This window comes from Toxorhynchites rutilus, chromosome 3, assembly GCF_029784135.1.
Source record: "Toxorhynchites rutilus septentrionalis strain SRP chromosome 3, ASM2978413v1, whole genome shotgun sequence".
Lineage (NCBI taxonomy): Eukaryota > Metazoa > Arthropoda > Insecta > Diptera > Culicidae > Toxorhynchites > Toxorhynchites rutilus.
Genome location: NC_073746.1, coordinates 287,721,388 through 287,746,796, shown reverse-complemented (window position 1 = coordinate 287,746,796; position 25,409 = coordinate 287,721,388). Strand labels below are relative to the sequence as shown.

Here is a 25,409-nt window from a genome sequence, read left to right as displayed (position 1 = left end):
ACCCAATTATAATGATTTGGGCGTACAACTTGGATAAAAATAAACAATTCGATTTCCATTGAGCTGCGACAATGGGTTCGACATTAATTGACTTCGGCTATAGCGGACCGAAAGCACCGCGGCTAAAACAACACTCACCGCACACGTTATATATTCATATGAACTCGCAATACGCAAACCAGTGGTTGGTGGGACCCTCCCAATCAGATTATTCGAAACACCCCACGTTCCAATCTCCAAGCGGCAGCAACAAGCAGAAGTGAGCATATCGGTTCCCCACAAACAATCATAATCCTGTGATATGCGTTTCGCTGGTACTCGTAACGGGGACAAGGGCGATGTCAAAATGAACGCAGGGATCCAAGGCTGTTTCGGAAGCCATATGCGTAGTAGAATGAGGGAGCTGTGTTCTATTTCAATTAAACGATTTACTCGCGGTTGTGTTGTGGAGAACATTTCGCTTGTTATCACATTCATTCACTAATTTTCCTTGTACCCATATCAGCATTTTACACCGCTGAGGAACGTTATCCTTTTGATTGCTATTCCGTGCCACAGTCAATATTCGCTCTGTTGATCGTGAAGGACTGGAATCGGAACTAAATGCTAATGAGTATTCAGAGCTTAACGAAATGGTGAAACCGATGATTTTCTCGTTTCATATTTCGGTTTGGTAACATCACCTGAGAAATATAGCATATAGATCATTTAAAAAGCATGGACAAGTTTGTTATATTTCTGCGAGATTCCCGAACCATGACCATATAATACGATGTTGTTATCCGAGTCCCATGAGCCTGTTCGGAGCGAACTGAGCATTTCCAGCTTGAATGGTTCGTAAATCGTCAATTGTTTTATTCGAATTAAGCGTTTGACTGAGTATTTTCCGCTTTTAAATGTTGTTCGAATCATTCTACCCTGTATCTTGTGAACTATTTGTCCAATCGTCCCTCTATCAAAAAGAGATTTGTGAAATTTCAATCACACATTCCGGAAACCCTATGGTTCGGCAGTTCTATGTTCAATTTGTCTGAGCCAAACGCGTGTGCAAAGTTTCCTTCAAATCGAAGCTACTTGAGACTGGTTGATCCGTCGTTTGGAGTGGAATTTCCCCTCAAACTATAGATTCAAACAGCGCATATATAGATCAAATGGTGAAGTGTGATATAAGAACGATAACTGGAACTTAGAGGACGAACTATTGTAGAAGCATATTGTGATTTCCAAATAAGAACTTCAGATTTCCATTGATTGTTCATCTTTATTCTGGATGGCAACGTTACCACATTGCTCACAATGTATAATGTCAACTGTTTCATATCTTCAGATTGGACGCGCGTTTTCGAACTGAATCAGTATTATCAGATACGTTGTCGTGGTGGCCATTATCTGCAAGTAAAAGTATTCACAAATCAAATAACTGGAGCTTTTGTTCAGTATTTCGTCGCGCTCTTCTATAAAAAATTATTTACACGAGTTGTGATAGTGATAGTTATATTATTTGGATACGGAAAAATGCGTTCGAAAAATGAATCGATTATTGGTATATTTAATCGTTTGCACAAATGTATGCTCAAAAATGAATTTAAATGAATAACAACTAGTTTGTGTCCAGATCCAGATATTACGTTTCCAGATATTTTCTAAACAGAGAGTATTTGGAATAAGACACGATATTTTCAATGAAATAACATTACTTCCCATTATTTTCCCAGCAAACATTGAATCGTAAGATCCATATATATTCTAAGTCATATATATAGGGTTTTCCATTTCGGGCTTCCGAAAGTATACAGCCCTGCGCTGACAACCATTTGACATAGCTGTCAACCAAAGCGTCATATCGTTAGTTGAATGTCTGCCATTTTACAATATGAATCGTTTTAGCATCGCACAACGTGTTAATTTTGTTAAATTATACTATAAAAATGATGAAAAACCGGCAAATGTTTTTCGAGCATTACGGACGGATTTTGGTCGTCATGGACGGCCTACAGAGCACACAATCGCTAATGTAGTGCGTAAATTCGAACAAACTGGATCCGTAGCGGATATTGTGAAACCTCTGCATCATCGTAATGTGCGTTCGGCCGAAAATATTGCTGCTGTTGCTGCCAGTGTGGAGGATGACCCGAATGTTTCGATTCCACGGCGTGCTCAGCAATTGGGCTTGTCAAAACCATCATTGTGGCGAATTTTGCATTTGGACTTGCACCTACATCCAAATAAAGTCCAACTGGTACAAAAATTAGAGCGTGGTGACCATGGAATGCGTCGGGCATACGTCGATTGGGTGAACGAACAACAGCAGCAAAATGCTGAATTTTCGCATCAAATTTTCTTCAGCGATGAGGCATATTTCGAGCTCGGTGGCTATGTGAACACCCAAAATTTCCGTATATGGTGATGATGATGATGATGATGGTCCCGCCTCCTTCCCCTACAGAGGTTTGAGCAAGACGAGTTATCTAAAAGATAATTTATTTATTTTTCTCAACATTGACATCAGTTTAGCAAACATGAAAAACGAACTGATTTTATTTACAGATATAAGTTCAAAAAATTACAATGTCCAAAAAAGCCAATACTCAGTCATGTCCGCCACAGAGCCGATACGGTCCCGACAAGGCCCTTGCAGCCAAGTGGTCCACCAGAGCACAAGTCCAACCGCCAGCCTTGTTTTGGATTGACTATGAATACCCTCATTCAGAGAAATCGAGAAAATTTCCTTTACGAAAAATTCCTAGACCGGCACTTAAAAAAACTTTCAATTTAATATCCTCTATATCTGTGTCTCGCGCCGACGCTCAAACTTTTGTAGACTACTTTTATTTTTTTTTTAAACTAATACAACTATAAGAACGACCAAATAAAAATAAAAATAGTCCATCATCACCAAGATCATGACAGACATAATAGAGATCAATACAAATTTAAAAAAAAAGATAATTTAAAAAAAAAATAAATAATCTACATAATATAATCCGTTCAAAAAAAAAACTTCGTCAGATTCATTGAAAATATTGAAAACAAACTGCAAAAAAATTGTCCACATTAAATTATCCGTTCGTATAAAACTTCATCAGTAAAGATCTTCGTCATCTTCGTCATAAAAATAAACAAAAACTCGTTCAGCTGTTAAGAAAACATAGCTTTTACATGTGAAATACAGTGCCTCTTAAATTCTGTAAGTGTTGTTGCGCATTTAATATGTCTTGGCATCGAGTTGAAAACATTTATTCCTTTGAAGTACAACGCATCACATGACAAGAAATTAGGTGTTCTTATTTCATTCGCGTTTCTAGTGTTATAACTATGGAAGTCACTTCCTCTTTCAACTCGATCACACAAATATCGAGGCAGCAAACCGTTTATTACTTTAAAAATGAACACCATAGTTAAATAAACAATTCTTTGCTTCACGGATAACCATTGCAGAGCGTCCAACATTAAAGATGAGGAAGTGAATCTATTACATTTTAGTATCAACCGCATTATTTTGTTTTGCAAGCGCTGTAATCTCGATATTTGTGTGTCATTGGCTAAAAATAAAATGGAAGAGCAAAAGTGATGAGGATGAGATGATTGATTTGTATAGCTGTATTTTGCTGCAAAAATTTAAATCGTTTTTCAATCGACATAAGATTCCATACTTCTTGGCAATTTTCTTGATGACATTGTCAATGTGAGTGTTGAACTTGAGTTTGTCATCAATAATCACGCCAAGATATTTAATGTCCCGAACTCGATCAATAGTCTCATTATCAATAACGATGGAGACGTTTTCGTTTAAACGATTTCGCGAGATTACCATATATTTAGTTTTACTTATGTTCAATTTCAATTGCTTATACTTCAACCATCTACTTAAAGAATGTAAATCCCCATTCAAATGTAAAACGACCTGATCTAAATCATTAGCTGCAATGAATAACACAGTATCATCTGCAAAAAGATTGATATCACAAAATCGTAAAACTCTTCGCATGTCATTGATATACATAATAAATAAAAGGGGCCCTAATACACTTCCCTGAGGTACTCCAAGATTATTCCCTAGGGGATTCGAAATTATAAAAATAGTCCGTTGAGTTCTGTCATTTAAATAGCTTTCGAACCATTTATATGCAGTACTCGTAAATCCAAAGCGCTTAATCGTGTTCAACAACAAGGGCCTAGAAATTGTTTCGAAAGCGCGTTTTAGATCCAAAAAAACAGCAATGATATTCTCTTTGCACTCTAGTTTCTCTTTCCATTTTGCTAATACCAAGTTCAATGCGGTTTCACAGGGATGACCTTCCCGATATCCCGATTGTTCTGGTATTAGCAAAGCATTGCAATTTAAATATTCCAGCAGCTGGCCTTTAACGACTACTTCTAATATTTTCTCTAGCGTGTGCAACATATTGATGGGACGAAACTCTTCGGCTTTAATCGTTCCAGCAACCTTTTGAATTGGAACTATTAAAGATTCCTTCCACACCTTAGGCACATGCCCAGTTAGCAAAGTTTTATTAATAAGGTCCAGCAAGATGTGATCGATGACATGAAAGCATAACTCTAGCATTGACATTATCCACTCCAGCCGTTTTTCCTAAAGAAAAGCAAATAGTTCTAAGTTCATTTAATGTAATTGGGTGAAAACTTTCAAATCTACAACTACTGTTAACCGGCTGTTTTATTTCATCAGGTTCATCAACCAATTCAATGGACTGATTGATCAATGAAACACTATTGACAAAATAATCGTTAAACATAGATGCTATAGCCTGTTCAGACTGTTCAAGTGTGCCATTAAAAGTTATGGACCGCGTTTTGCTATTACTAGGTTTTAATAAATATTTCAAAATTTTCCATAACTCCTTGCTGTTGCTTTGATGCAGATCAATCTTCCTCTGAATATATTCACAACGAGTTTTCTTAATCGATTGTGAATATATATTGCGCGCGTTTGTGTACATATTCCAATGATTTCCATCATTTGTTCTACAAAATTTCTTGTACCGTCTGTCTCTCTCACGTTTAAGGCGTAAAAGATCCAAATTGTACCAGCTGTTCGAGTTTTTCAAAGGAACCAATTTTTGCGTAACAAGCCGATTTGTACACTCTTTCAAGGTATTAGTTAGAACAGCTGATGATTCATCTAAATTACCGACCTCGAATGGAAAACCCAGGCTTCTCACTACGAGATTCGAAACAGCATGCTTCGAATATTTCCTCCAGCACTTTAATTTCACAACATCTTCATTTACCACGAGATTATCTACAATATTGATAATTAAAGTCTCATGATCGGTTATTTTCAAATTGGTATCCGTGACTGTGTAAATAGTATCAAAATTGGAATAAACATGATCAATTAAAGTTTTACTGTGCCTGGAAATGCGCGTAAATTCATGTACTGTTTGTTTCAAATTGAAGAAATCGGATACACGCTTCAAATGGTTCGAATTGTAGTCATCACGCCAATTAATATTGAAATCAACAGCTAATATATTCAATTTGCTAGAGTCAAGGAACATTTCATTTTGGGGCTCAGAAAATCCACACGTGATTGTTGAGAGGCCATTGCATCCGCCAAAAGTCACTGTTTGGTGCGCATTATGGTCCGGTGGAGTCATCGGGCCGTATTTCTTTGAAAATGAGGACGGCGAGACGGTAACTGTGAATGGTGAGCGCTATGGCCGCATGTTAACCGATTTTTTTCGCCTCAAATTGAAGATATGGATACGGATGACATGTGGTTTCAGCAGGACGGCGCCACGTGCTACACAACACGACCGAACATGGCCATATTGCGAACGAAATTTGAGGGACGCATAATTTCGCGTTTTGGTGATGCCAATTGGCCGTCCAGATCATGCAATTTGAACCCGCTACACTTTTTTTTGTAGGGTTAAGCGAAAGACCGTGTCTATGCCAACTCTCCGCAAACTCTTGAACATTTGAAAGACAACATTCGTGAAGTTATGACCGAGATACCGCCCCATATGTGCCGAAAAGTCATCGAAAATTACCTGTTCCGGATCAAGGTGTGCGAGGAAGCCCTAGGTGGACATTTAAATGATGTTGTATTTCCAAACTTTAATTTGAAATAAAAGTTTCATCGAAATTCGAATTCTAAGTGTGTTTTATTTCAATTTACTTTCGGAATTTAAAGTTGGAAAACTCTGTATAAAGTGGGATCGAATCACAATCGTATATTCGACGTTGAAAGCATACATCGTGTATATTCCAAATCGTATAAATGCGGAAATTATTTATTATTTTTCATTATAACGACAGATTAAGTCGTAATTAGGTGTAACAATAATCGATTTTATGATATACACTTGATTAAAAAAGGACCAATCGACATCATATACAGCGTGGACTCGATTATATACAGTTTCTGATTTCTTTTCACTGTGTATAATCGAATCCTGTATCGAATAAAAAAAAATTTTTTTGTTCGTTTTTTTTGCATGTATTTTTCGTTTTTGAATATAAAAAAGGGATTTGATTTTTGATTCAGCCCCTTAAAGTCAGAAAACACCTTTCTCACATGAAAAAAAAAATATATCCTGATTCTCTCAGGAAGATGATCATATTTGATGAAAGAAATCCTTCTACGCATATGTTCGAATTTCAACAATGACAGAGTTATAGATTTTTTTGTTGTTTCGGACTCTGTTGCCTTAAACTAGCTCTACATTAAAAAGTACGCCACGGAAGACGATTCTGATGCTTTCATTTGAAAGACGAGAAAATTACAGGATATAGTAGTGGAACGACTAAATAAGTGGATTTTAATAACATTCTGGAAGTGAAAAACTTAAAAATTAATAATTTTCAATGTGTTATTATTAATTTTATCCTAAAAATTTATATCAAAATAGATTTTTTCTATCCATTAAATTGAAGCTCTTAAACCGCTCTACAATTTGTTTTTTGACACCCAACTTCTATCTTTCTTAATTTGGCTGCAATATCGATATAAACTTGAAAATGAAAATTAAAGCAAAATCTTCAAAAATCACGATTTTTACTCCACTGTAGGCGAGGTGGGGGTAAAACGTACATGTTAAGAAGAACTTCAATTATATCTTTGGGAACTCATGTTTCCCAAAACTTTAATGTAGTTTCTTGCGATTCTATATACTGTTTTTCTACCTAATTGGTCAAATATTTTACGAAAAAGTGTCTTCAATATTTTTTACTGAAATTGAAACAGACCGAAAAGTACAACATTTTTTTCGATGCAGGTAATATGGACACATAGTGGGGGTAATATGGACAGGTTTGTAATATATAAGGTTTATAAGTAATATATAAGGTAATATATAGAGGTTTATCAGTCGCGAGATGAATAATTTTATTCAACCATGGTCTGAAATCATCACGAATGTCCGTTAAATAATGAAAAAATCGTGCATTTTAGCAGTATAAACGGACAGACCCTCAACTATTTTGCTTTTGGTTTCAGTTAGCTTCTAAACAGTCCACATTTGGCGATTTGATTTCCCTTTATAGACGCAGGGCATTCCTTAGGAATAGATTAAAAAGACTTTTCACAGTCCATCTCACTCCCACTGGCAACTGTCCGTTTTACCATATCAGTACAATTATTCCAATAATTTAAATTTTCCACTCAAAAATGAATTACTTTTCCGTACATACCTAATATCGCTTCTCTGTTAATTCACAAACCGAAATATAACCATTAGCGAATTTGATATTTGATATTAAACCACTCAAAGTGCTTAATATCGAAGCAGCTAAAATTACATCCACACGCGGAATCATGTATGATTTTCGGTTTTTGTTTCCCTGTTCCACTTTTGATTAGTATTCATTGCCATATGGTGGCTTAAATCTCATAGAATAACATGTAGAAGGTGTTCTCATTAACAGAAATTTGAAATTCAAAAAGTAATTATACAAATTAACCTCCTGTCCATTTTACCCCCACTGTCCGTATTACCCGCGGTTCCCCTACATGTAATAGCCAACTAAATTTCACTTTAACCTTGAAATGTTACATTTCTTCTTGATATAAGTCATATTTGAAATATCAAAAAAAAAAAAATACGTTTTTCCAAACTGTATATAATCGAGTCCAAAATTGTATATAATCGAATCACATATAATCGAGTCCGTCCTGTACAGTCAAACCTGTTTTTATGCGATTTTTTATGCGCTATATGAAAAATAGCATATTTGAAGAATTTATCAGCCATTTTTTTTTTTCCTATCTTTTATTTGTATTTTATCGCTCTACATAGGTACTGTGTCAATCAATTACTAGTCACATGCATTGTTTTATTTATTTTAACCTTTTTCTCTCCGTTTTTTTAATTGCAATTATTTTTTTTAATTTTTGATGTAGAAATTGCTCTCCTTCTTCCTATAATCTTAATTCTTAAATCATCAAATTATTAAAGGATGCAAAGTGTTGATTTTTTTTTATAACACAAGTTAGTAGGCAGCTTAATAAAGTAAAAAAGTCACAGAAGGATTGTGTCCGAGACACTGCCGCATAGACATAGGCCGCATAGTAGGATTCCGGATATCTATTGCATGCTGCAAAAAATCTCCATTTTTTTATTTTCATAGTTTTATCCAGCTTTTTTTTCGGCATTTTTAGATTCCTACTCCCTAAAATTATTTTCTTTCATTCCAGTTGTCCGCTCCACTCCCATCAAAGATTTTTACCAAGGCGCATACAAATATATCTTAAGGTGAAGCCGTTTCGACACTAAGTTGGTTAGGGGAGCGGTATATGAAAACAGTACGGGAGAAAGCAGAAGGGGAATTATTTGCCTGTAGCGTGAAAGAGACCAACTGATAACGAGCGAGCTCGGGACTAGCGTATTGTGTTTTGTTTACAAACAAAACACAGTAGACTTCCAATATGGCTGGTCGTCGAAGATGCGCCACGCTCCGGAAGGCCTGTCGTCGAAAATTGCGACAAAATCGCTGAATTAGCCGAGAAAGACCGGCATAGTAGCAGCCGTAGCATCGGCCAGGAGCTGGGGATAAGTCATCAAACCGTTATTAACCATTTGAAGAAGCTTGGATTCACAAAGAAGCTCGATGTATGGGTGCCACACACGTTGACGCAAAAAAACATCTTTGACCGTATCGACGCATGTGAATCGCAACAAAATCGACCCGTTTCTGAAGCGGATGGTGACTGGCGATGAAAAGTGGGTCACTTACGATAACGTGAAGCGCAAACGGTCGTGGTCGAAGCCCGCTGAAGCGGCTCAGACGGTGGCCAAGCCCTCATTAACGGCCAGGAAGGTTCTGCTGTGTGTTTGGTGGGATTGTCAAGGAATAATCTATTATGAGCTGCTTCCCTATGGCCAAACGCTCAATTCGGACCTGTACTGCCAACAACTGGACCGCTTGAAGGTAGCACTCATGAAGAAGAGGCCATCTTTGATAAACAGAGGCCGCATTGTCTTCCATCAGGACAACGCCAGGCCACACACTTCTTTGGTGACGCGCCAGAAGCTCCGGGAGCTCGGATGGCAGGTTCTTTTGCATCCGCCGTATAGTCCGGACCTTGCACCAAGTGACTACCACCTGTTTTTGTCCATGGCAAACGAGCTAGGTCGTCAGAAGTTAGCCACAAAAGAGGCCTGTGAAAATTGGCTATCCGAGTTTTTTGCCAATAAGGAAGCGAGCTTCTATAACAGGGGTATTATGAAGTTGGCATCTCGTTGGGAATAAGTCACCGAACAAAACGGCGCATATTTGACTTAAAACAGATGATTGTAACTAATTTTATGAACAAATGAAAATTCAAAAAAAAAAAATACCGCAGGACTTTTTTGACAGCCTAATATATCTAGTATAAGCATGAAGAAGTACAGTATGGTGTTTTCTCACCAATTTGCCTCCCTTTCATTGATATCCAGTTCGATCAGGAAAGTTTTGTCAGTTTAGATAATGTTTATGCAGGTGCCGCGACTGAAATGTTGATCAATGAATATTTTTCCGTATAGAAAATTTCAGACAACGCCGTAGTTGAATTTAAGACCGATTCGAAAAGTTTTTATATCGCATTCTGCAATCAAGTTCTAAAACGATTTAATTTCAATGATCCTTTGATCACCAAGATGACGATTATTGATTCAACTAATGTCATAGAAAGGACGCATGTCTCAATTGTTCCATTTCTACAAAGTCATTCGAATATTTGCGATTGTAATTATATTCAGCGTATCGATAAAAAATCTGAGATATCCCAAACCTGAATTTTACTGACTTCACTGTAAACGAACGCAAGAATGCTTCATTCGTTTGAGGTAAAATTTTGTCACTATAAAGGAATGACAATAATTTTGCATTTCCCGAATTGAAAAAAAAATCTAACATTTATGATTGTGCCGTATTCCTCAGCAACTGTTGAACAATAGTTTTCAGAATACAGTTTGAACAAAACAAAACTGAGTAATAGAACAGGAACGAAAACTGTGCGAGAAATTCTAGCTTCTAAACATTATGTAGACATGCATAAATAACAGTCAGAATAATTGAGAATGATATAAAATAAAAAAAAAAGTAAAAGTATATAAAGTGGTAAATAAAAATATGATCACAGACAGGATCAAGAAAATTAAAAATTACCTATTAATGCCACCGGAGCGCAATTTTTTATGAATTTATTTTTTGCAATACAATTCTGATGTTAATATAATGGGGGGCAAAGTCCCCATCTAACGAGTATGAGGAACCAAGGCGGCCCCAACATTGGCCTCAGAATAAATTTCATTGCGAAACATTTTTAAATAATAAATAATGAAAATTACGCTCCGGTGACGTCAATACGTAAGTACCAATGCTACATACTAGCACTGTCACTGTATATCCTAATTATTATTGGTAATATAAACAAAATTGAGAAAAAAATTAAAAAAACCAATACTTCCAGTTTTTTACCAGTTTAAAAAAAATCTCTTTCTACTTTTTTTTCTTTTCCAAATTTTTCGAAAATTTGTGAAATCTCTGCTTAGGACATAGTTAATAAGTGAAATCGACAACCAGGAATGACATACCCGATAGCATCTCTTTCGTATCGTATGTAGAGTAAAGGGGCAATTCGGACCCTTCTTTCTAAACCAATTTCCAATATTTCTAAACCAATACGGTCTGAACATTTTACATTTTACATTTTACACAATAACAAAAATATAATAAAATAAAAGAGATAACTTTTGGACATCAAAATTTGATGTGGGGTGATTTGGTCATGTGTGTATTTAATCGAGAAAAAAACATACTTATGTTTATGTAGAGTAATTCAGGATAACATCAGGACAATCAGTAACAGTGTTTTGGCATCGAAACCTGGTGTCTTGGCCAGAAGCCAGACCAAAACAATTGCATCGAGAACATTTCGAATTCTGCATGAATCTTTTCACTGTTCATCGAGCATTTTCATACAGTTTGGATGCTTTGTGCAAATAAAATCCGTCCTTGGTGGCTTGGATCGGCTTTTCTGCGCTCCCTCACAGTTCGAAACAAACTGAATGCGTTTCAGGTCAGGTAATGAATCAGTCAATCCCTCGCCGTCCAGCTCGTCCAGCAACTATGTTGTCCAGTCGGTGTCCTCACGAAAAATGGATGCGTTTCACTTCTTTCTTCTTAAATGCAGTTTTATTTACATTCGTTTTGATACATATACAATGTTCTTACAGACTAAGTGAGACCTTGTGGTTTTCATCTTCATTTAAATTATATACTACTAAGTAGTGAATTTGAAAATAAAATTATAACATAAATTTGTTTGTCAAATGTTCAGACATTTAGTGTTTCAAAGTATTAATTATTAATAGAATAAAATAATAAAAGAGCTACCTACTTAACCTAACTTAACGTACTATTTACAAATTTTTATTTACAAATTTTGTATTATTTTACATGTTCAGAAGTTGAGCACCTCTCTCGATATTTCTGGATATAGCGTGTAAATTTTACCTCTATGCACCTCACTTGTTCTCGTCCAGGGTGGCAGATCCAAAATCATTTTTAAGATCTTATTTTGAACGCGCTGGAGCCTCAATCTGTGTGTTGCAGCGCAGCTCTTCCAAACGGGGACCGCGTATTCAATCATTGGGTAGATTACCTGTTTGTAGACAGCCAACTGATTCTTCAAGTTCAGTTTCGAATTTCTGCATATAAGAGGATACAGAGACCGGATGAGTATATTACACTTATTAATTATTTTATTAACATGAGACCTGAAGATCAGTTGCCTGTCTAATGTAAGTCCTAGGTAAACTACATCTTCGGACCACTGAATGATGAAGTCGCCAAGCCGAATTCTACAATCATCAGCCGGGACAAGTTTTGGCGATTTTGAATGTAGATACAAAATAGCCTAATAGGTCTTCGCCACATTAACAACAATTTTCCAACTCGTGAAGTAATCAGCTAAAGTTCTTTGATATTGACGTCGGAAGATATTTCGCAGACGCATGAGATGTTTAGTGGTGCTGTCTATTTCGAGAGAGGTACTCACCTTATGTTGATGCACCGGTACCGCACTGTCGCGAGCAATGCTGATCGCCTGCTGGAGGGATTCCAGCGCCTGATCGATCTCCTCTGCTGAATTTAAAGGATGCTCAGAGTTGATGTTCTCGTCTACGATCCTTTGGAACTCAACCCAGTTGGCACGGTGATAGTTCCGCCGTGGTTGACTTGTCACCGTATCAGCAGAATCACCCAGTTTCAGTTTCACTGGATAATGATCAGATGATAGCTCCTCAAAAACGACAGGATCCTCGGAGATGGGCATATTCGTCAGAAAGACATCCAGAATGAAATGAACTCCAGATTTAGAAATCCTGGTTGGGCTATTCGGTGCCATGATATTGTAGTAAATATCCGGTTTCCAAATCTTCCGCAAGAATGAAGAAGCGTTTTCGTCTTAAGTTGCCCCACATCTCATGCCGAGCATTCAGATCACCTGCGATAATATAGTTTGCCCGCCGCCGAGTTAGCTTGGCCAAGTCGTTTCGTAGCAGAGTGGCTGTACTATCTCTCATGTTCACTTGCTTAGGGCAGTACGCCGCGACGATGGTGATTGACCCAAGCGATGTGCGAATCTCTATACCGATGGCTTCTATAATTTTCAGATGGATGCTCGGCAGCAGGCGACAGTCGATATTACGTCTCACAGCAACAGCCACACCTCCTCTATCTGCACTGGTTCTATCAAGTTACACGAGCCGAAAATCCGGAAGATGGATGCTAATTTCCGGTTTGAGATGTGTCTCTGTGATGACTGCAACATCAATCTCCCTATTGTTGAGAAAATCAAGTAGCTCGATGTGCTTACTCCTCAGCGAGCAAGCGTTCAAGTTTAGAATACTGACAGCTTCACGGAACATATTTGTTGATCAAAGAATTTGCTGCTTGTAGCTGTTCTGTTTTGGTTTTGCAGGTGCGCATTATAGTTATAACCTCTGTGACGAGCATTAGTAACTCCTGCGTAGTAAACACAGAGCTGTCGGAGGATGTACCAGACGTAACATCTGCGTATGATAATCGTGGGGCGGAGAACCATGGTATCGGCTGGATGGCAGCAGCTGCGAGGCGGGGCTGGGCTGAACGGCGCTGAAGATCGGTTTGTTGGACGAAATTAGCAGGAGTGGCTGTTCTGGAGCGCTGATTGATTAGAGGAAGTGGTGCCAAATTAGGGACCTGCTGGCGATGCTGGAGAGCGGGATACTCAGCTTCTGATATGACCGGTGGGGAGCAACCGTTCCGCTTGCGTCCGGGCTGGTTCGATGTTGTCGCTTTTTGACGGATGGAATAAATTCAGCCCGCTTAGGGCAGGTTCGATCTGAGGCGCGATGTTCGCCACCACAGTTAGCACACTTCGAAATGCTGTCATCATTTGAGCCACAGGACGCAGTGCTATGATCCCCAGCACATTTTCCACAGCGAGGACGCATGTGGCAGTTTTTGGTACCGTGCCCGAACTTTTGACACTTCGTGCACAGTGTGACGTCTCGGTGCTGGGGACGATACAACTCCCACGACACAAATACTCGAAACAAATCGCGAATGTTCTTGAGTGCACTGATGTTGGTGGTGCTTTTGGTTAAGTGCACTAAGTACAGCTGGTCTCTGAAGTTGTTGGTGTTTTCTCTTGGCCGGCGAGTCATCGAGTAGACATTAATCGATGCCAATCCAAGATTGGATAACTCAGTCTTAACATCTTCCGTGCTGCAAGGAGGCAGTCCACGCAGAACCACCTTCAGTGGTTTCGTTGATGGCATATCATGCGTGTAAAATTGCACACCTTCATTTTTCAGGAGTGCCCCTACTTTTTGATACTCGTCAAGATTGGAGCACACTATTTTGATACCCACGCTGCACAACTTGAATCGCGGGAGAAGGTTATGCTAAGAAAGTTCAGACTCTAGTTTTGCCAGATCCATCTGTGATGTAAACAGCGGGGGAACCCGTTCCTTTTTAACGACAGTATCGCCATTACCACTCTCCTCCGGAAGCGCCGAGAATTGATTGCTCTGGAGGAGCCGACTTGCTTCATCCTCCGCTGGGGCAGTGGACTGCGTCCGGACTTTTTTCGAAGGGGCGCCGGTTGCTGCTGTGCTGGAACGTTGACGTCCCATATTCTGTTTTTTGGCGATGTTCACCAAGCACGCTAAAGCGTCTGATGTCGAATCCACTTCCAATGCGCGAAGAAGCAAACAAAAACAAATACAATAGGTTTTACTTTTAACGAGAGCGAAAAAACACACGTGTTGTCGACGCGAGTGACACACGAAAACTCAAAATCGGATGCGTTTCATCACCAGAAAATCGCTTAAGTATGCTTTTTGTCCGTGATTGAATCGAAAGAAGGTGTGGTTTACGATGGAAATTTGGAAGGCAAACTAAAGGCGAATGAACTCTCTGAGTTTGAAACTTTCAGCAACTGAGCAATGATCGATTGAAAATTATATGATTTTCGCGATGCGAAACATTTTCCGTTGCGCGCGCATCCAATATTGGATACGAATATATCCTACTGATGATGAAGCTTTCCTGCTAATTGAAACTTGATTGAAAAATCACAAAACCAAATATATTTGGTCGCAGTATTATATGGATAGAAAACATCAAAATAAACTCTTTCGCTTGAATGTAATTTTCAATTCCATTATTTTTCAGCAACGATAACATATTTCCAGTTTCTTCTCCATGCTGGATAAGAAACCAAACGAAAAGAGTTGCGCGCGTGTATGTGTATGTGGCGGCTGCTCCAATTCCTCAAACGGAACCGTTTTTCGATGCTGGTACTTTCTTGGTCGCCTTTTCTTTGGCATCACTCTCTTCCTGATTCCTTAGGATTCCTTTCTGGCCTAAGGTGCGCAAGCACGGTGACACCGTTCATTAGCGCTTTAATGATGAACTTCACCACCAGCTTCACACAATAGCGACAACATGCTCCAATCGCTGTTCAATTTTCACTGAGTGGATTTCCGAGCGGCGCTCGCTTATATACCGATTGGTGATTTCAATAGCCTGTTTTGAAAGCAATTTTAAGGCTATTGAAACAAGTTGTTGGATCAAAAAGTAACAAGTATATAACGCGTATACATTTTATCTTTCGAATGAAGTGTTTATTATACAATTCCGTTCAGCTGTTTAGGAGCTATTAACGCTCAAAATCTCGGTCTCCGGCGTAACGCTTTCGTTTTCGAAACTTTGACTGTACACTCCGGTATAGAAATGAAAGACGTAGTCCTACGTCAAAAGTCCATTTCTTTTAATGCAAACGTTACGTGAATATAAATTTTGGGCAACTTACAGGCCGAAAGTTTTATAAGGTACCGGTCCGAGGATATATCCTAAGCCAGTGTAATTTCTTTATCGTTTTCATTATAAACGGGACCATGAATTACAAGCAAGAATGGCCTCAAAAATGCGTTCTATAGTACGTACGTACGTACGTGCGTACTATCAAATCACACGAAGGATGTATGAAGTTTTGACCTGATCTGGCAAGCTGTCCTATAGCCGATAGGTACCTCACTGGTATCATGACAACAGAATGGATTTCATTGACCCTCATCCCATCCAGTTGACGTCAACTCCGCCCCAGAATATTGGGCAATTTTAAAACGAAAGCTTAAGAAGAAAGTCAGGGTGACTCGGAATGCAGCAGAAATGAAGAGATGGTTGAAAAAAATGTTGGAGAACGGGTTATCCAAAATATGGTGTGGGGTATTGGTAGAAAAGTTCGCATTTTCTTCGAAACATCAGAATAGTTTTCCTTTAGTAATTTTTCATGGAAGGTGAATTTCATCAGAACCTTTTTCGAGATAGAGCTGATCTCATGATTTCGGATTCTGCGTAACTAGGGTTGCTAGCATCATGAATGAGTTCAGTTGAAAGCGTTTTGATGGTTTCCCTTTGATTATTCTTCCTGCAGTCGAAGTATTAAATCGAATAGAATGATTCGTTCATCATTTACATTATGCAACAACGATTCTAGTGCTTTTCACTCATCATAGTTGTAATTGAATAGTCGTGAATCGTTTCTACGCATAAACACTTTCGTGCTCCGATGGGCACATTGTGAATTCAAGCGCATCCTCATACCCATCCTCCAACTTATCCGCATCCCCATGACTACAACTCACCGAGTAAACCAATGTCCAATCGAACGGAAACAATCCACACGTTAATGTCGGTGATCTATGGCCCAGTTGCATTAAAAACAAGCGCAGCTGGACTCCGCACGGCAGTGTCGTGTGTGCGGGAATGGGGTCCATCGTGGTGTTGCGTAGCATTGAGCCCCGGAAGTCAGAGGAACAAAGCATCGATGAAATGGGTACAGAGAGAGAAAGAATAATACCGGTTTAAATGCTAAATTGATTCGAAACGGTTAACAATATAACTGATTTATAGGATTTTACTCCACTTGACAGCTGATGTTGGTGATGGCGACAAAGTGCATATTATTGAATACTGATGGACATGTGGATTTCGTGGAATATACTTTAACGAGTAAGTGAGATGGTGCGTCATTCGATCGAAGCTAAGCGGTAGAGTGTTGTGAGGGCAAGAATACCGGGTGAAGCATAAAACACATGTAACAACACAACAAACGATACGATAATACAATATATTCACCCAATTTCCAATAAACTGATTACAAAAATGCAATTATAATTTGCACAACATGAAAATCAATTATTGAAATCAAAGTTCGGAACAAGAATCCTCATATGATAAGCGTATTGTGAACATAAAATTGATTTTGATTCGTTGCATGGTTGCATGAAGCACCATAGTTTTGCATATTTTTTTCGAGTGCTCTTTAAAGCTTCTCTGCTTGCTGGTTTGAACTATCCAAACAAATTCACACTATAGTCGCAGAAAAAATGTTCATTAGTGCATGAAGGAAGCTAGATGCCTGAAACTGAACAAGTGTAGTGCCAAAACACACAAATTTATACGCAAAAGCTTCCCGTTCATGCCAATGGTTCGATCCCAGCTTTGACAGCGAGCAACCAAGCAAATCCAAACCTAGCGTCGCATGAAGTGTCCTCGGGTGACACAACAACGAGTATGGGAAAATTCGTGCCCGAAATTGGTGTACGAAACAGGTGCAACGATGATGCTGGCATCGCCTAGTGGGGGTGGATATTTATCGTTTGTATAACACATTACAGCCGAATAGATACCATCTCGATTATTTCTGCATTATTTGCTGAATTGATGGCCTGGTCTATCAAATTTGATGTGTGCTTTCCCTGAAAAATAGACGGCAATTTGTCAGCGTGATTTGATGTGCTGTCGAGGTGATTTTTGAAAATTCATTTAAATCGAGCATTCTCAGTATCGACGATGCGGGATCTGAATGTGTTTACCCGGCGAAATTGATAGCGGCACATTCCATGCTGATCCAGCGTAGATAAACTCGGATACACACAAACAATGAGTCATTTTTGGTACGAACCTGCTGGGTGACTAAACTTCCGATTGTAACAATGAGAAGAATGTTGCTCATGTAAAACATAAACCACAGAAGGGATGCGGATGAAAAATCTAGTATGGGGTCATCTCGATTGATAAATAGCACAATTCCGAAGGCGAAGAATAACAAGTAAACAAAGGCTCCCGCTACCGCGACCATTACCTGAAACGGGAGTTCTTAGGTTAGTCATGCGTCAGGGTGCAGCAATTTTCATTCGTGTAAACACTGTTTATCGTTTTTCTCTTGGTTTCTCTTGGTTTGAAGTTTAAACGTTAGGTGGGCATTTTTTCTTTTCATCACTAAAAACATGTACCTGTAAATTAAGTTTTCTACTCAATATTGCAGTTATATTTTTCTAAACATTGCTTTAATTTTTGAGAAAAAAATCTTGTCAAATGGCAACGGGGCGTGGTTTAAGGTTACTTGACTATAATGCTTCCAAATAATGACGGAACTGCTTTGAGGAGTGAAACCATTTACACCAAATCCACTAAAACAGTTTCTCTTTGTGGCGTACCACACGATACATTTTGTGAACTCTATAAGAGAAAAATGTTCATAACTTGAAAAGATGCATCGGTATTTGCTAGTCCACATGTTCTGATCTGTCGGGTGCTAGCTTGAGCTTGGGTAGGTTGAACACTTTGTAGTTGCTCTCCGTGATTGACCTGAACCAGCAAAATTGCACAAAGAACGTACAAAATGACACTCGTAAGTACCAATCCATTCTCATCGGTGATTCGAGGTTTAAATAGTCAATAACGACACCGGCCACGTCCTTACACTCACCAGGGGAAGGGAAGGAATGTTAGTACGATATTCGCGGTCAGAAGGGTCGCTTCTATAGCGTGGTTCATTAGCGATTATCATGGATGATAATTGTTATTGTGGAGAGGTATGAATCGGGATACAATGAGGTAAATGATGTGAATAAGTATACGCGAACTTCCGACCACTCGACGAAACATAAATTTCATTTGTCACAACACGCAGCAGCGGTTATTTTAGGTAACCTGTGAAGGAAAACCGGTAGAATTAGTTGGGCCAGCACTATATTATATTATTTATCGCATGTTTATTCATTTGCAATGATGTGACCGCGTCTTTAACTCGTAGACTGGGAGAAGGCAAAAATTATTAGAAATGTACGAAAAGCCTCACAGTTGAATGCATGGGAATCAATGTACATCTCAACCAGCGATTCCCCACTTATGAATGAAAAAGATGCACCAGTATCATCTCAACTCTTCCATCTGACGAAGCTGATAACTCAGCAAAATATATCTTCGACAAGTACTGATAACCGTATGAATATGTGTTGGTGCTCCATCGTAACCAGTCGGACACCGTCCAGTAGATGGGCAACATCGAGCCCGAAACCGGTCGACGAAAATGGTAATTTTAACCCTTTTAATGTTTGTAAGGGTTATAAGTGTTGTGTCCTAGTTCCGTGTCGCGTCTCGCGAGTGAATAGTGATGGTACATCCCTTGAAGAGATTGAATCTGATTCACAACATTGTTCCGTCAATGCACTCGGTTCATAGCTGAAGTTCTCCAACTCCCGGCTACACCGATTCTTGACAAGTTTTCTCACTGCTTTTTACCAAACATACATTGCAAATAGGTTCTTACGTATTAACGCCACCGAGTGTGCAATTATTATTATGAATTAATTTTTGACTTAGGACTACGTCTTACATTAAGGATGCCAACTCAGGAAATAGGTCACGTTTTTATGAAATAAAGTTAAGGTTAATAACTATTTTTGCTGCGAAAGGGCTTTAAAGATTTGCATGCCAATCGAATCGGAAATTTTCTAAGATTTGTTTGGTATGCTATTCATTACAATCCCATCTGTCCATCTGTGTGCCTTCCCGAACAGAGCTGTCAATAACGAGCAACTTATGCAGCCGCTAGAACAGGAACAACGAAGGGGGATAGCGAAAAGAGAATATTTGCGAAGTAAACTCCACCCTTGCATAGTAAGTAAGCTGTCACTAGCGTATAAGTATTGCATCTCCGCTGAGGAAAATTTTCAGAATCTTTCTGTGCCCGAAACAACAAAGGTCGCTTATTCTGCTCGTTTTGTGTTTTATGTTTCTACTCGAGCTGTGAACGCTAGCGAATATTTCACTTGAAGCGCGTCTGGCATTGCAATTAACACAACCATCCGTGTAACAAATCGAAAGAATTAGGCAATTAAATTTTAATATCGTAAACGATCGTAAGAAGTACAGAAAGAAAACATTATACGATAAGAGCGAACCGAGTGTACGAGCGTTTGCAATAAAATAACGGAAAAGAAAGGGACCAAAAAGATCGCACACATTTCTTATCGCGCTAGGCTCCGTTACCCTTAGAATGCAGTTACGAATCGTAGATAAGCTTTAGCCAGAAGTTGTATGTGGTGAATCACAGATAAGCGATAGGTAAAGGACTTATATGCAAAGGAGCAAGAACGTGTATACTTTTCTCTTTCTTTCACACGTTAGATATAAATTTTGGGTAGATTTAGAATAGAATAAAATTGTATAAAAATCCAAGGGTCTCTGAATAAAGCAAGTAGTAATTGGAATTGGGTTGTACGAATGCATCCGATACCCCAATTGAATGGACTGACGAGAGTTCTTCAGATTCAAGTCTTCCAACGTCCAAGTGCCAAAAAAAACATTTTTTTTACAAATTTTTTTCCCAGATAACTGTAAATCTCGACGAGTAATGCAATTTTAAAACATTTGGCATCAAAAAAATTTTTAAAACCTCCATTTTCGGTGATTTTTCATTTTAAAAAAAAACTCAAATTTTAACGTTTGTGACAGCAGTAAACGAAGTCCGAATGAGCTAATATTTTGCATAGGGTATATTATTGTGCAAATCAACATTTCGTAGCAAGTTCCGAAGGAAAAATCGAGATAACTATTTTTATTGGCACCTTAACCGATACTTTTCGTTTCGCATGCCGAAAATAAACAAAGTCCCAGAGTGTCGATTTTTTACAAAAAAAAAAAAAATTTCGAGATGACACTAGATCTCGACGTTTCATGCAATTCAAGACATTTGGCATCAAATTTTTTTTTCGAAAACCCCGATTTCCTTTACGCCCCCCTTGGGTGATTTTTGGATTTTCAAAAAACTCAAACTTTGACCGCTTTGCGCCACTCTCCCTTAAGTCCGATTGAGTTGATATTTTGCATAGGGTGTTTTTGACGTAGAACTACGTCTTTCGTTAAGGGTGCCAAATCAGAAAACAGGTCACGTTTTTATGAAATAAAGTTAACGTTAATAACTATTAATGCCGCGAACGGATTTTGGCGATTTACATACCAAACGAATCGGAATTTCCCTAAGATTTGTTTGATATGCTATACATTACAATTCCATGATGTGTAAATGGTTAAAATTCATGAAAACTATAAGCGTTTCCATTTTCCCATACATTTGTTCTGTCCATTTGTGTGCTTTCCCGAACAGAGCTGTCAATAACGAGCAACTAATAGACGAGCACCGAAGGGGAAATCGCAAACTTAAAGTCTCCGTGAATAAAGGAAAAGAAGAAGAACGAAGTGGAATATTTGCTTAGAGTATAAACAGTGAATCTCGCTGAGGCAAGCTTTCATTCTTCGTGAGGACACCGACTGAACAACATCGTTACTGGGCAAGCTGGACGGTGAGGAGTGGAGGAGTAATACGAGAAAAAAGTAAAGTTTTCCAAGAGGCTTTTTGAAGGTTAGAGACGAATGAACTAAATAAGTTGAAAGTCTCATATGTCTTAGTTTCGGATTGAGCTGTGGACGCGACCAAATTACTGACTCGCTGATGTCTCTAGCATTCAATAATTGCATCAAACTAACGACATTGCATTAAGGTTCTGAGCTACACAATTGTGTGGGGAATAATCAAGCTAGGCTATCGTCAGCTCACGGAAAACAAAAAAAACTGGAAACTCCACGGCCCCTCTAACAAGTGAAGGTAGTTTTAGGCTGGAGATTATCTCTATAAGAGATAGTAATATTGCAGATGGAGCAGCGTGGGGAAGCTATAGCGTCAGACTTTTCATTTATAACGGGAAACGTATTAACATCTATGAGCGTGAATTTAGGCATCTTGAAGATTATACTCAGATATTCTCTCGAAGCAGACGACGTTACGAATTTTCCTGACACTTCCAGTTACAGTGATATCGTGTGAACGCAGTTTCAGCAAGCTTAAATTGATTAAAAATTATCAGCGTTATAAATGAACCAAGACCGACTCAATGGCTTGGTAATTTTTTCGATAGAGATAGAATCGCTCGCAGACCTTTATTTAGATGGAATTGTGGATCATTTGCTTCGGTTAAAGCACGCAGGCAAATATTTGACTAGAGAATAAGCGAAGCTGGTAATGATATTTCTAGTCTTCTAAATACGAATAAACTGGTCTGAACGTTGGTATAAGTTAGTAGTTTTCTCAAAGTATCACATTCTCAAAACTAGTAAAAAAAAAATAGAAAAAAATTGTATTGCTTCGGCCGCCATTTCAATATTTTGCCGGGGGCGTTGTTTACCCTCACTACGCCGCTGTGTGACACCATCGTTTATATAGTAAAAAAAATGTAAATTACAATACTTATATCAAGCCATTCTCCATATGCTATGAATGAAACAATGTAAAATAATGACTTCCTTACCTTTCCAGCGTAGAAAGAAAACTTGAAAAATTCTGGCTCTTTTAAAAAATTAAACGAATTTCATACTATATAAAAACAAAACATTGTCATTTTACAATTGCCACAATCAGAACCATAGCACACGCACAAAATATTGTGAAAATAATCGCAAGATTTCTACAGCGCAATTTATTAATATTCATGCGTCCTCGGAATATATGAAGGCATTCCTCGTTGCTAAAAATTAAAAATCATCTTCGACTCATACTGTATCATTATGGTAAACTGGATTATCTCCTCGAAATAATTGACACTAAAATGTAATGCTGTTAAGAGGACAGGACTATGAAAGGAACAAGATATTCTTCTGTGTTGGGTCCATCACTTAAGTTTTTACCTGTCCACCGTGGCAATAGTTCACTGTTTCTGTAAGGTCGCACAACTGATCGTATATTTGCATATACTGCCTTACCGTCTGTGCTGAGTTTACTTCCTTAACTTGTACAATCCCCGTACCACTGCGTTTTAGCATGTTGTCACTGCAATTAAATATCATTGAACTGATTGGGACTAAACATCAATGAACGAGGTTTCAATTACTCTATCAATCTATTTAGCGCCTGGAGTCGCGAAGTAATTATCCAGCCGGAGGTGAAGAAGACTGTCGTTAGCAACGTGAAGCTGAGGTGGGAGTAGCTGAAAGTGACGAATGCAAGCAAAGTGAACCCCACTTCCTGCACGTGCCAAACTATGAGAAGCAGCACGAATGCTAGCCCGGACAGTGAGTAGCCAATCATCGCCAGATAAGCTCCGGTGTAGTTCATTTTGGCTCCATAGGAAAGCAGCTATAAAAAAGAGTAGCAAAATGACCCATTTAAATGTGTGTTTCCAAAATTACGCTTCCAACGCCCACCTGTTGGTCCACCTTGAATATGCTCTTGTAGAATAGCCAGACTTTATTTTTATTGATGTAGTTCCACACGATTCCGAAGTGGGCCGCAAAGTAGCACGTAAACCAAATCATTTTGTCTCCGATGTACAGCAACGGTGATACGCTGGTGGTCGGTTTCACAAGCCAAACGCTGGCAATCCACAAAAGGGTTGCGACTAGGAAGTAGAACAGGAACAGCAGCTTATCCAGGTGAGTCGTTTTGACACTGCCGGACTCGAGATTTCCGGATATGGAGAAGCAGGCATATCCGTTCACCTTCAGCACGATAAAATGCAGTGCCATGCACTCAAAGATGTTGCATTTGGGAAACTTACATATTAGTGGTATCAGCTTTAGAAAAGACGGCATTGCTACGGTCGAAGTGTTCGGTACTGCTGATTGTTCCGAAATTACCGCTTTATAGTATCCCTTTTTGATTATCAATAATAGATGATAGACGAATGATATGGGGAATCATTTGTGATTCGAATAATCGAGAGTAATTTATCATGGGTTACTATTAATTTTTCAATCCATCTGGTGATATCTGCGAACAAAAATCAGGAAAATGTTTAACTGAATATCTCAAAATGTATTCTCTGCCCGCTGCGAGTAATCAAGAGGCACTATGGGGCGCGGTTCACCGGTCAGTTGATTTGATTCAATTAAATCGCTTCTGTTCAGTCGGACATGTGAGAGAGTCGCACTTTCAGCCGGATGAGTGTGTTCACCGTACGTTTCCGGAAGGTTCATGGCGTAGAACGGGAGATGAACCGGCCACCGAGGGGACGAGAGGATTTGTTATTTGTGTTAATAAGTGTAATTGCTCTTCGGACCAGTTCACCCTGATGGCTTCTATCGGTGTGGAAGTGTGGGGTTGCGGAAGTTGTATGTTTTTCTTGTGACAATGTTTGCGTGAATAATTAAAGCAAACAAAACCGGTTGTGTCAGCATTGTGGCTGAACGAAAACGTTTATGAACCGAAAAATTGTGCCGTCGGATGGCTTCATTTGTAGCATAGCAATTCAAAGATAAAAAATGATAATTGCTTTTGCATGGATATCAATCGGTCTGTTAAATTGGTGCACTCTCGCAAACCTCGGGCGATCCGTATATGGCATAAAAATCCAGTGGTAAATCTTTACCCTGAACCAAAAAAAAAGTTAGCATACCCGAGTTGACCAGTTTTACCGAGTCACCACGGGGGCTGCCAAAAAGTTTTAATAGACGTTTTTCCTTTCGGTTTAATCTCTTTATTTTGCTCCCTCCGCCCGGATGGCGCGAGGGAAGAAACACCGGCACACAACTTGTGCCACCGAAACGCAGCTGCAGAACTTTTCCCCCGGATCATTCGAGGTGAGTGCGCCTTAAAACATCGATGAAATTGCCATTAATTGAAAACTTTTGATGCTAGAAATTAAATTAATTTCGGTGTTTCGTGCTGCCCGGACGGCACAGGAAAACTTTGCATCTTTGCTCACGAAGTGGGTGGGGTGGGATCAAGATTTTGAGTGAACCAAACTTTAAAGGTAGATTATCGGTAAGTAAGTCACCCGGGGGTTTTAACTTTGTTGTCTGCTGTGAGTTCAACGAGGTGGTTTGTTTACAAGAAGGTTTCATCCAACGATGATTGGCAAAAGGGGGGTTTCAAAGAGTTGTGCACAGAAGTGCAACAATGTGTGATAATGAATCACTACTTGCCGTCTGTTTTATCAAGATTGTATACGGGTCGTTTTAATGAATATGGAAAATTAGGAAACTCCAACCGTCAGACTCATTTTCTTACCATCTATCGTTTACCGAGTCAAATTTCACCATAGATTGAGATTTATTTATTAGGT

The 25,409-nt window shown here is 38.9% G+C and overlaps 1 protein-coding gene across 1 annotated transcript; it reads right to left on the bottom strand.

Annotated features, from left to right (window-relative positions):
• Nucleotides 1–1,323: 1,323 nt before the first annotated feature.
• On the bottom strand, nucleotides 1,324–23,937 carry LOC129774289 (putative gustatory receptor 28a). Its single transcript, XM_055778006.1, has 7 exons — nucleotides 23,551–23,937; nucleotides 23,238–23,482; nucleotides 23,035–23,176; nucleotides 17,972–18,151; nucleotides 17,697–17,765; nucleotides 16,650–16,736; nucleotides 1,324–1,389 (listed from the first exon to the last, which is right to left on the bottom strand). The coding sequence occupies exons 1-7, from the start codon at nucleotides 23,935–23,937 to the stop codon at nucleotides 1,324–1,326; spliced, it is 1,176 nt and encodes a 391-aa protein (XP_055633981.1).
• Between the last annotated feature and the right edge of the window lie 1,472 nt (nucleotides 23,938–25,409).